Raw genomic sequence first — 12,966 nt, 5'->3', positions numbered from 1 at the left:
AACAGTTTAAGTAAAGACGTTTAATACAATGTGGCACTTCTGGACTGCATTTCGTTTCGTATTTAATACTGTCAATCCCAGCTTTTCCCAAGTATTGGTCGCCTCAGAAGTTGGAACCACTAAGCATTTATTGGGCTGAGAAATGCCACCAATGGCAGAGTTCAGCCTTCAGGTCTTTGGAAGATGTAAATGTGTAAATATTTAAAGCTAGTGCAGCTAAACAGCTATACTGTGTTGAATCTAATTTCTATGAAAACAGGTTTCTTCACCTCCAATTCCTTACAGCAATTTTCAGCAGCGTTACGTAGAGATGTGTTAGGTAACAGAACACCTTCATCTTTTCTGCGTACTAAGGGATTTTGGAAAACTTGACTGAAGTTCTGGTCTCGCACAGTTCAGAATAAGAAGTGAATCGTGGATGTGGGGATTCAGGAAGCTGGAAGGAGGTGACAGTTGTCCATGTACAGCAGAGGACTCTAATACCAGGAGTGACACCGGGCTGCGATCGTCAACTGGAACTGGGTATTTTAAAGACTAAACTTGCCGTGGGAGAAGATTCGGTTCTTAGCACTTGAGATAGACTTAGCTTGCGGACTCGAAATGTGGAAAACAAAAATGTTTACTGTAGTGTGAAGAATTTTACATTAACTTTGAGAATAGATACACAAGCTGTGGCAGGGACGAAATACAACAGGACTGCAAAAAACATAGAATAGAAAATACTTTGGGCAATACTAAAATTCCCATCAAATTAACAATATAAACGGACATCGTAGATAAAATGGTGCTTTCAGAAATGCTTAGCCACCAAAACTGAAGAGTCCTAGGATTTTTACTACCACTTATTAGCATAATTACCAGACACTACTACTGCCTAACAGCTGCTGGCAAAACATGCCCGTGCCCTTTCTAGTTTTATTGAACACTTTCTCTAGGGCACACTAAAATCCCAAGTCCCTTTAACAGTTATAAAACCTCACACAGTACAACCTACGAGAAGCTTAAGAACACATTGTCAATCTACACTGGCAATTCCTTTTCTTCATGCATATTTCAAGGGCGAATCCCTTACCGTAACCGTCCTGAAAACATCTATGACTCCCATTTTTGAGAAAAAAGGAAGCAAAACACTTAAAGTGCTGAAAAATAATACTTCACTTCTCAGGGGAGGGGAAGGGCAAGGGGCCAATCAACTCTTTTTTGGTCACTGGAATCGCCCTCAGAGTCCCAGCCAGACTCAGGAAAGTGGCCAGGAAAGGGCCCACCACCGCTGAGTGTTACCACCCCCTTTCCGTCCGTCTGTCTGTCTCTTTAACACCAGTTTTTACAGGCGTGACTCATCCTTTCTGTGAGCACCAAGGGAAGAGTGAAGGCTTTTAGACCCCACACATGCAACAGCTTTCCTGTATACAAATATTTCTACAGTTTCAGCATAATACAGACAAATACAGATGTTTAAAGAATATGCCACTTATACTCAAGAGATCCACTGTATCTAAAGAGCATTTCGTTCTACAAAACTGAAGCCAAACCGCTCTCTGCAAATGTCTGGCTTGAATTTCAGACCCCCTGCTGGCATGAATTTACATGGGAACATTACTAGTTATTGCTTCAGCCAGGCTGCTACAAAACCATTTACAAAGTCTGTGAAATACGAGCACAGCTTAAACATTTGATAACTTGTCCGGCCTACAAAGGATTTACTGAATAAAAACTTCAGCCCTCCACATCAATTAGACTTCTTAGTGCAGTTTTAAATTCTCAGAGTAAACGCTTAAGATTTGGCATATATTATTGGCACAACGTTCTTCAAACACTTAGAAGTTCATGTATAAATATTTATACTCCCATTAATCAGGACAGGGCACAAGGAGGACTCAGCCAATCTGGGCAGCTTTTCTGCCTGCGCATATTCCCTCTTTGATTTTCATGCACTGAAGGGAGAGCTGCTTCATTCGGTTATCCAAAGCCAGCCCCTCAGCGGAGCCACTCCTGTTGCTGCTCCTATTCTTGTTCACTCTGTCGCTTGTCTTGTTCTCAGCCCCTTCTGCCCTATCCCCTGCAAAGAAAGGATTAAACTACATGTTAAACCCGGGATTTCATTCCGCAACTTAAGCTTCAAGCGGGTGCCTCCGCAGCTTCCTTGGCCAAAGCGCACCAAAAAAAATAAAAAAAAAAAATATATGTATACATATATAAAAAAAAAAAAAAATACAGGAGCAGGAGCAAGATGCTTTAACGGAACCGAAGTTGGCCTTCCCAGCCACACTCGCCTTGTGCGCTGCATCAGCAAATTACAGTGTGAGCAGCCCTGGGTTGGAGTACACAAGAGCGGTGGTAATCCTCTAGTTCTCAATTTGTCAGCAGGGGCTGCCAGAGCCTGCAAGAGGTTCCTTTTGGCACATTATTTCTTTTTTTTTTTTTTTTTTTCCCTGGAAAGCAGGATTTTCAGCAAGCAAGACAGCAATTTAAAAAAAAAATAAATATTAAACTCAGATTTTCCTTAAAATAAACGTACCATCGGAGTCCCACTGATCACTTATTTCGTGAGAAACCTCGAACCCCTCCACTGAGACAGAACTGGGGAACCTTCCCAGCCAGCAGAAGAATAATTAAAACACTTTAGATGTCATCGTTAACCGTGGGACGCAGGGCCTTCGAGAACGGCCTTCCCCAAGGAAGCGACCAGCGGGTCAGAGCTCAGTGAGCTGGCGACATGCCTAGGGGAGCTGAGAGGGTTTTCCTGCTCCCTTTATAAAGCTGAAAAACATTGGCCCAGGGCGGATCCAGCCGTGCGTACCTCTTTCAGCTTCGCACTCGGGGGAGGACGCCCCGCTGCATTCGCTTCGGGGGCCGAGGACAGGAAAGATCATCCCGAACTCAGAGAGGGACACGGGGCTAGGCAGATCCAGGCTTCCCGGTCGCGCGGCGGGAGGAAACTGAGCGGGCACCTCGCAGGGACTCGTAGGACCAGAGCTGAAGCTGGACACCGACTGAGTTTCCGAATCTTCTTCGGATACAAAGCTGCTGCCGTTGTCATCCTCAAACACTTCTGAAGCCACTGCAACGTTCAAAGAACATCCCAGTTAGCAAGCCTTCCCCCTTCCTTAGCCCAACATTTCATACATGGACCACGAAGGCCTGATTCTGCCTTGAGGAGCAGCACACCTGCCAGCCGTGCCATACAAGACCAGCTCTACACTACCTACTGCTCCTCATGCCAAGATGCTCTTGGATTTTTACTCTCCGTGCTGCCCCCTGCTCAGCTGCCCTTGTGGGGGCTTCAGTACATAACTTTGGCCGGGGCCCAGTCCCCTGTGCCCACCTCAGCCAGCACCATCTTGATCCCAGCATAGACTCCTGGTTAGCTAACGCGCTAATTAGAAAGACATAGCTTCAGGGGCAGATTGCTTCCACATCATCTTCCCTTTTTTGCAGTTAAAATCCAGCATGAACTCCCAAGATCTCTTTTTGGATGAGGATCACCAAGCAACACCAAAAAAGCCCCACCCACATATATAATTTTTTCATGTTTGCTCAGATCTGAATTCTAATTAAAGCAAACCAACTCCGAACTGTCTGGCTAGATTAAGCTGCAGACTCTTTGTTAGCAACCGGAGGAGGAATCCATTAAAGAAGGTTCCATTTTGTGCAACACAGGAGTGTAGATTTTGCTAGAATTCAATATTTTTCAGCCTTGGCTCATTGCAGGATGGGGACCTACAAACAAAGGCTTACGCACACAAGTGGTCCCATTGGGATCAGAAGGTTTTTTATGTGCATCAGCCTCTACACAACAGAAGTACATGCCGGAGTCACACCGGTCTGAAGAAGTTCCACGAACAGCAAGACATGTACAGTGACCTGAGGTTATCTTCAAATACGCCTCCTTGCGACTCCTGCCATTGTTAGAGAGGCTCAGCACCACCTCGAAAGAGCAGCAGGAGCAAAGCGGCAGCGGTAACAAAATGGCTCAAAGGAGACATTTCAGCATAGTCGTTCTGTTACCCCGGCTCACGTGCACCACTCGGACATGAAGGGTGCCAACAGAGGCAGCTACCGTCACGGTGACTGCAGAGACGTTCAGCCTCTTTCTGCTGTATTTGCAGATTGTAGAGCTGTACTTACACGTTGTGGAATTGACCTAAAAAGCTTCAAACATAAGATGGACCAGCCTTATCCACCTTCCTGAGCCCCCTCCAGGGCACTTTGTGCTCAGGGACAGTTTGCCGTGGTTTGGGGTTTGTTGTTTTGTTTTTAAGGACATCAAATCCAAGACTGCCTTTCTTCTCACTTGCTGTGTTTTATCAATATACCATGAACGATACAGATAACTTCGCAGGGGGCGAAAGCGAGAAAAGGGTGGACAAAAAAGATGTTTCCAATTACAGGAGTCCTCTGCTTGGCAAGAAGCACTGACACCAGCCAGCCTACCAACAAGCACAACTTAAACTGTAGGTTATTTATCACCATCTAAACTGACCATAACACAGAAGGCCAAGAAACCCTTGCTGATGATGAGGTGCTTTATTCAACTCCAGCAGACAGAAATGAAGATATACAAGGGCCTTGGTGGAAACCCCCGACACGTAAAAATGCATTGAGAGCTTAACCCGTCTAGGTTATTTTGGTTATTATGTCTGGCAGGTGCTAGTCCTGCCCTGGCGAAACCCAGTTCTGCGTTGGCACTGGATGCAACCTGGAGTTCTTCCACCTATGTCAGACTGTGCAACTCAATGAGCCCATGCTGCAGCCTCAGCAGTGGTCAGAAGGGCCAGCAACTGGCTGCTCCGAATTAACTTTCCTGGCTCTTTCTGCCTCTACATACCAGGCACATTAAACCGGGATTTGTGGGACTGGGCAGCAAAAAAAAAAAAAAAAAAAAAAATTACTTTCTGCATCAAGAAAGGGAGAAAACGTCCAGGAGGGAGGAAAAAGGAAGCCATATGCAGTGTCCATCTAGCCAGGACAAAAGGAAGCTCACAATACAACAGACTGTTCCAGTCTTTGCAACTGAAGGTCCCCATGTGCCACCAGAAAGCAGGTTACCTAGGCTTGGAGCTTGCTCAGTGGTTGTTGCTGTCACCCAAGAGAAACGTCTCTCGTAATGCCTCTCAGTACGCTGCATTAGCATAACGCTGCTTCTTCACAGCACACACGCTCTGCTGAAATCACATATCGGCAAAAGATCCTGCAGTGCAAAGGAGCTCATCCTTACAGCCCTCTGTGCGAGCGTCACACCTTTCTGTGCTGCTGTAGCCACAACTTTAGTCCCTCTGCCACAGGCCCAGCACTGAGAGACACGCGCTTCATCCAAAAGGTCTGTTTCCAAACAGCACTGCCGCCTCAGCAACCTGCCCAAACGATCTGAAACAGCCTGCGACCACCCCAGGCAAGTCACTGACAGCAGCATCACTGCCTTAGAAGTTAGAAGCAAGCTTTGAAGTGCATTAATTTTGTTCCTTTCATACAGCACTGTACAAAAAAACCCAACAGTGATGCTAAGGGAACAGCTGATGCACTTCAACTCATATCCCTTCCCACTGAAAACTGGCTATCAAAGAATACAATCAACTCCTGTAATAATGAGAAGCGTTAACAAGTTAGCCACAGTCCCACAACAGCCAGCAAATTTCAAACTGCAGAATACACAGAGCAATCTTCATCTCAGCATTTCCTGCGATGCCCATGGGATATTCCCAGGCACGGGAGTGCTCTGTACTCACTGGAGATGGTGTCCGACTCAGGTTTAGTTGCTGACAGGTCTTCCACAGAGGTATTGCTCCCTTCAGCACCCACGCCACATCCTCGGGGCCCCATGGCACTGGACCGTCTCCTCTCATGAATCTCATCTGAGATCATCTCCAGGTTTTTCAAGGCAGTCTTATACTCTCCTTTTGCCAGGGCCAGTTTGGCCTGCAGGTCATCCACTGTTTTCTTCAGTTGCTAACAAGACAGACAGGTATTAGAATCATAGAATTGCCTCGGCTGGAAGGGACCTTTCAGATCATCTAGCCCAACCATCAACCTAACTCTGACAAAACCCATCACTAAACCATATCACTAAGCATTATGTCTACCCATCTTTTAAATACCTCCAGAAACGGTGACTCAGCCCCTTCCCCAGGCAGCCTGTTCCAATGCTTAATAACCCTTTCAGTGCAAAAATTTTTCCTAATATCCAATCTAAACTTCCCCTGGCGCAACTTGAGGCCATTTCCTCTTGTCCTATCGCCTGTTACTTGGGAGAAGAGAGCGACCCCCACCTCTCTACAACCTCCTTTCAGGTAGTTGCAGAGAGTAGTAGTAGATGTGCTTTCATTACAAAGAACACACATTATGCAGTTCTTCGTTACGTGTGCACATGACTTGGCTTTGCACAGACAAGCTAAACCAGGGCTGGCATCTAGGAGATGGGACGGTTCGTCATTCAAGAGCGCCCCAGCGCAAGCAGCGGCACCCGTGAAGGAGACAGCAGCAAGGCAAACCACGGGACCCCGGGGCTGGGCTGCCTCTGGAGTGTGGTAATGGCCCCTGACTGAGCACAGAGCAGGGGTCCCTCCATTAATGTGCAGGGTCTCTCCTTAACCTGAGCGCAGCTCTCAACAGTATGTCGCTGCTTATCCCACAACCACCCCTGAGGGTTTGCTGGCGGCCTCTGCCTGCAGGGCACACCATGGCTGTAGGTCATCCCTAAAGGGGCTAAGCCTCACTCTCCTCTGAGCACCAAAACCATCACTTCTTGGTCCCTAAACCTGCAGACCAGAAAGCAGGATGCCTCAAACCCTGACAGCTGTAATACAGCAGTCTGCGTGTCCCCGGGCACAAACCTCACTCTACAGCAATAGCAAAAGCGTTGTACACCCTGTCTCCCAAAGGTAAAACGCTGCCTGGGATTCCGTAGCTATCTCAACTCTGACTTAGACTGTACGTTAAAAGCAATCTGTGCTGTCTTTTGTATTATATTTTACACACAGTGCTTCAGGAGGGCACTGAGCAGCTGTCGTGGAGAAGCAACAGGCCCCCAAAACAGCGGGCCTTTGCTCATGGAGAAAAGGGGATTTCTCAAAAGCCGCCTCTAGCCAGAAGGCTAGCACCCAGCCTAGGACGGGTGAGGGTTCAGGTCCGATACACAGGCAGGCAAAACAGAGGAGCAAAGGGCAACCCAGGCCTGGATGCTGGCAAGGAAAAGGTGCACGCCAGAGTCTCCGAGGCTTACAAAGAGCTGTTGCATCTCAGGCAGCGCAGAGAAGGGCTCACAAAAAAGGCACGGGACGTATCTTGCATCCCAGGCAAGGAATGAGAATTTTCTTCTAGCTAGTCTCCTGCTGACCTAGCGCCCCACCAGAGCCGTCCTGCACCCGGGGCCAACAGCGCAAGGCAACACGCTCCGCTTAGACCCTGTGCACATCCCACACATCTCCAGCACCAGCCACCACCCTTCAACTCAGAGGAGCCAGTTTTGGGGGCCACATGCAGCAAAAGTCACTCAAATAGAAAAAGAGCGATCCTTGCATTTGAATTTTTAGTGCAATTTCTCTCCCCCACCCCTGGCAGCTCCAAGACTAAGGGCTGCAATAGCAGGGATTACTATCCCGTGCACACCCTGGGGCCACCGTGCTCTGCAAGGCGTGCGCTGTGCCCAAGCACATCGTTGCACCACACGGAGTGCAGTGCGGAGATGCCAAAAAAAAGCTCTGTCAGCCTATCCAGCCAAACCCAAAATCAGAAATTCACATCTGCATGATGTTTGAGCGCTTCAAGTGGGTTACTCCTTCTATTAATTGACCCAACCAGAGAACAGAAAAGAGTACCCCAAGCACAGTTAAACAGTCTGATGCATAAAACATAGGGGAAAAAAAAAAAAAAAACAACACAAACCCAAACAAACAAACCCCAGAGACTTCAAACTACAAGAAGTAAAGACGGTCAAACCATATTTGTTCGTGTCTGGCAGTAAGCAGCAGTGTTTGAACACTAATTTCACACAAGGAAACAAAGCCTCTCAGTCTTTTATCTTTAAAATGTGCTTAGCAAATTGCTCGAGAGGTTTTGAATTGAATTGGTTTTGTACAGAAACACAACACAGTTGTCGGAGCACTTTAGATGCAATTTCAGTATTTACTGTAAGCTGTAAGAGTTTCAGATGGATCTGAATTACATACGTACCTCTAGTTGGACGTAGTACTTTGCCTTGAGTTCAAAATAAGGTCTGTGAAAAAACAAAGAAAAATTGTTTACAATCACTGGGACCAAACGCAGAGTATTGGAGTGGGAGTTGCTGTCTTTGCAGCATTAACATAGCTATTTTGTGTTTCACTGTAATCCCGAGAGACTGCTATCTAGATGACAGAACACCTACACGTGTTCTCAATGTCTCCCTTTTCCCCTCTAATATATCTGTTTCTCATGGGTCTGTCGACCTAAATACAAATTGCAAAATTCCAGTTTTTGGAGCTGACAGCATAATTCCTTCAGGCCTAGATTCCGCAAGATATTTAAATGCAATGTCCAGCTTTAGGCATAGGCATCCTCTCTGTATCCGCCTAATTTTTGATCCCACAGCACGTGTAAATGGCCCACAGAAGGTGAACCTGGAATTGTCCACGTTCAGATGTGGGGGGTGACGGGGCAGTTCTTAGGTTTTTCAGTGAAGGAGAGGGGATGAAGGGAGATCAGAGCACCACATGCAAGGGCACAGCACTTCCCACCGGCGGCCCACCAGCCACTTCCCTCCCACTTGCACGGCTCTCCAGCAGTTTGGCCACAGCGGACAGTGTCACACCCAGCCCGTTTCCCACTACAGACAACAAAAACTTGTTTATTAAGTTGCAGGAGGAGAGGAACACAAGAGGTGCAGTACAAAGCCTAGAAACCACATTCCAGCTCTGAAGTTCTGAAACCCACAAGCCAGTATGATCCGATATAATAGTGGGCAGCAAAAAAAAGCCCCGATTTGAGCAGGCGCTTTTACAGGCAACAGACAAGAAAGATGCCATCCCAATGGCCCGACATGTAGGAGCTCAAACGTAAGTACTCTTCCTCACTCATAGCTAGCACAGAGATGGGCCCACGATGCCAGCAGAAAGCAATGCACTGGCAGGGTAGGGACTTGCATCTCCTCGGGTCACTTCATTCTCTTACATCCACGACCCCGTAACTACTGAAACCCGGTCCGTGCCACAGCAGGGCTGGTGGATCGCTCACTGATGCAATCAGTGTCCTACGTCATCAGTTGGCTGAGTCCACGACATTGCGTAGTCAAGCAAAGTGCTTTTTAAGTAGATGACAGAAGAGCAAAAGGCACTTTGCCCAAGTCACCAGAGCAGAAAGTGACTTCCAAAAAACCAGCTAACACAGGCGAGTTCATTTTCCTACAGCTCAGAGGCACTGAGCCAGAAGATCTGGTGACTGTTAAGAAGATGCAGCCGTACGCACATTCATAGCTTACAAGCAAGCAAGCACCCAGAAACAAAATTAAAAGCAAGACCAAACCAAAACAATGCAATAATCACCCACTCACCAACTTTACATGGCAAATAATCTAAACCACTTTCCTCCAGGCTGTCCCAGTCTTACTTTCAAATAGTAATGCTTTAAGCACCTTAATCCAGACTGAAGCAAGGAGCAAGCAAAAAATCATTTTTTGCATGGGAAAGAGCAACCCAATTGGCGTGTTTACCCACGAGTTTATGGAGAGAGAGGATGGACAACATGGGCCTGAAAGGCTGAGGCGTTACAGCCGACCCTCCTGCACCATCCAGGGAGATGGGCAGAGCAGTTTGTTGGTATTAAACCCTTCCTGAAAAACAGCTAGTAGCCAGTTACACCCTACCATACAAGCAGCTGCAAATTCAGCAGCCTCATTTCCCAGTTCTATGTCGCTACTTGGCAGCCAGCACTGATATTTTCAGCTCAGTTTCAATTTTCCTTTACGTGAAAACTGCAATGCTGACAGACAACTGACCTTTCCAACATCCCTATACAGTGTGACTTCAGATACACCCACGATAAGCCTGTTTGTGCCGTGAGGCATCTTCCACTTCAATACTAGGTTAGAATTGGTGTTTCTGTACACCCCTAATTAAAGGATCTTCAAAACACCCCGGCTAGGTGGCCTATGCTGCAGTCAGCCCTGCCGTGAGACAAAGGAACATGTTGGGATCCTTCCACACAAGTGAAAAGCAGCTTGTCCTAAGGAGAATGACACAGGACAACACCCCCATGATGGTAGTTTCAGCAAGGAAATGAAGACTAAGCCGGCAAATCACATGAGAGGCAGCTGGGGCATCAGGGTCAGCACCGTCATTGTTATTAAAAGGTACGTAGGACCCCACTGACAACTTATCAGGGTCTTTATTTTAAATCTTATTTTAAGGAAGGAACTCCTAGCAGCCAAACCGCTTCTCAGACATTGCTCTTCTCCAGAGGAATCTGTCATTTAGTGATCTGATGATGTTTTTCACAGTCCCGGTGCAGTGCTAGACAAACAGCCTGCAGCTCATCCTACCAAGCCACGCTGCTACACTGTTTCAGCGAACGTGCTTGAATCTTCCTTAAGAAATGCTAATCCTTTCTCGAATTGAGCAAACACCCACCAAAATAGATTTCTAGTTGACCAATTTCACCAAAAAGCCATTTTTAGATGAAGGGGTTAAAAGCTCAATACAGCAAGCAGATTGTTTAGACAAGCTACAGTCTGGAAATATAAAGACAACGACTGTGAAATATAAAGAGGATTAAGATTTGGTTGTAAACGGGGCCAAAATTTCAAACAGGTTCTGAGCAAAAAGCTGTTTCACTTCCACGCAACAGAGCAAAACTGCACATCAAATGCAGAGGCATTTATTAACGACGCTTGCTGCTTAGCTATGCTCTCTGAAGTGCTTTTTCTTCCCCAAGAACAGCTCTCACACAGCTTTGCTGGGGCAGCATTCGGAAGTAAACAAGTCTGATGTACAGCGTGCTACACTGATGCAAGTCTCGCACCTTTCAGGTTTCTGTCACTTGCTTAGTTGCTCTCCTAACTAAAAATAAGAACTAAACCGCAAACAAACCTAAGCTGCAAAATACCTATGCGCAGAGCTCTGCGGCTCTGTGGGCAGCATCTATGTGAATCCCATGAGCCTGCTTCTCAAAACACTTACCACCAAAAGGTTCAGTGCACTAGAACGAGACGAGGAATATGCCCAGAAAAGGTTTATTATCCCACTTAGTTCACCAGTCTATCAAGTCAGGCACCTCAAAAGACACTTAGAAGGACAACAAGCGCAAGGACAAATACCAGTACCAATTGTGCTAGAGGCTATTGCATGCAGACAGGAACCCAAAGGGAGAGGTACAAAGGGCAACACGCTTCCACAAGTTTGAAAAACCCCACAGAATCGCGGTATTTCCCCCAAACAGACTTCGCCACTAAACTCATCTCCAAAGGTAAAACGTACTTTGATTTATTGATGGCTCTTTTCAGCTTCTTCTCCAGTTGTTTCATCCTTCCCATTGCAGCATTGTATTTGGCTGCAGTCTCCTTGTGAACCAACTCGCTTCTCGTTTTGGTCTGTTCCGCCTCCATGACCTTCAAGAGAGAAAAAACAGGCTGAGTGGCAAGACACAATGATCCATTGCTTATCATTTTAATTAACAGCATCTTCATAATCTCCCCAATCAGCTCATGTCAGGAAAGTGAGGGTATAGAAAAAATTACTTTCAGCGAACCTACTTAAAACCCTTTCCTGAAAGGAGTAGCAATATGTCAGATTTGCAAACACTGTGTTAATTACGACAGAGGTGTTGCGGCTTCTTTCATAATCTCTCTTACGGGAAGTTCAGAACAGTCTCAAATTTTGGGATCGTCCATTTTTTAACGCAGTTGGATATTCAGGAGCAGAGCAGCCCTAGCAGAGGTCACCCAGTTACGTTTAAGAGCATTGTTTCTGTTCCCTCCTGCTTCTCTCACGGGAGCCTGCCTTTCCGAGCAGGGAGACGACAGGCTGCTCAGCCCCCGGCTGCAATCCCACCACTCTGGAAAGGGTTGAAAACCAACCACAGCAGTGGGGAGGCCTGAAATGCAGTCCAGCCCGAATCACCACTCACCCGAAAACAGCGTGTCCAATGACTGCCTGTTTGCAGAAGGCCAGGAAGCCGGCTTTTCTCTTAAAACAGCTGACCAGCTGCAAATCCTGGTTTCAACGCCAAAAATGCAGAGGTTTGAGCCCTGAGCTGACTCCCCCTATCATGCAGATGGGGGAAGGATGCCCACTATCCGGGCAGGCAGATGCTTAACACCCAGCAGTCCCAGGCCCAGCAGGACAGCCGCTCTCCAGGGCCAGCCACTGGGGCTGCAGCCTCAGGCACAAGCTAGAAAATTCTTCAAACAATCATTTCTTCAAAGCTTCATAAACAAACACTCACTGCTGTGGCATTTTGCAGCAATTAGGAGTCTACAACAGGAAAAGTAAGTGTCCTTCCATTAGGTGCTCTGCTGGTGTCGCATAGTCACGCTTTGCCAGTAATTCTGTCCAGGGTACTTTTATTGTGCAAATTTAAGATGTCAGAGGTGTAAATCAGAAAATTTGCCTTCTTTAATGCACTAGCTGTCAAGACCCAGAAAGAGAGACAACTGATATGTTTACAGTAAAGGAAAGTGGTGACACCTCTCCATTGGTCTGGCAATGAGGAGAAAGCTGGCAGTTTTCAGGTTCCCCCTCTTGCAGCTATGAAGGTATCCATACAAAAAAAAAATTGCAGGACTTGATTTTCTCTAGTACTGGATTATGAAATGTCTCAGCTGTGAAATCAACTACTCCACAACTTCAAGCAAACTTGTTCCAACTGTCTCCCACCACCAAAACATGCATCTGAGCTCTCAGATTCAGAGAGAGAGAATATTCAAGATAGTTTGATTTTAAATAACCTCACTTAAAAAGCTCTAGTTTCTTGAAAGTTTCCTAGCCCTCAGGCTGAACA

General features: G+C 46.7%; 1 protein-coding gene across 1 annotated transcript in view; it reads right to left on the bottom strand.

The window, feature by feature from the left end:
- Positions 1-601: 601 nt before the first annotated feature.
- The window catches only part of SH3BP5 (SH3 domain binding protein 5), a 52,525-nt gene continuing 40,160 nt past the window's right edge, over positions 602-12,966 (bottom strand). The window contains exons 5-9 of the mRNA XM_063325289.1: positions 11,445-11,575; positions 8,170-8,212; positions 5,727-5,946; positions 2,801-3,061; positions 602-2,059 (exon numbers count right to left, since the gene is read on the bottom strand). Of these exons, the coding sequence (XP_063181359.1) occupies positions 1,878-2,059; positions 2,801-3,061; positions 5,727-5,946; positions 8,170-8,212; positions 11,445-11,575 (837 nt within the window). The 3' untranslated portion in view covers positions 602-1,877. The remainder of the gene's footprint in view (positions 2,060-2,800; positions 3,062-5,726; positions 5,947-8,169; positions 8,213-11,444; positions 11,576-12,966) is intronic.

This window comes from Chroicocephalus ridibundus, chromosome 2, assembly GCF_963924245.1.
Source record: "Chroicocephalus ridibundus chromosome 2, bChrRid1.1, whole genome shotgun sequence".
Lineage (NCBI taxonomy): Eukaryota > Metazoa > Chordata > Aves > Charadriiformes > Laridae > Chroicocephalus > Chroicocephalus ridibundus.
The sequence above is the reverse complement of the archived record's forward strand: the minus strand, read 5'-3'. Positions and strand labels throughout refer to the sequence as shown.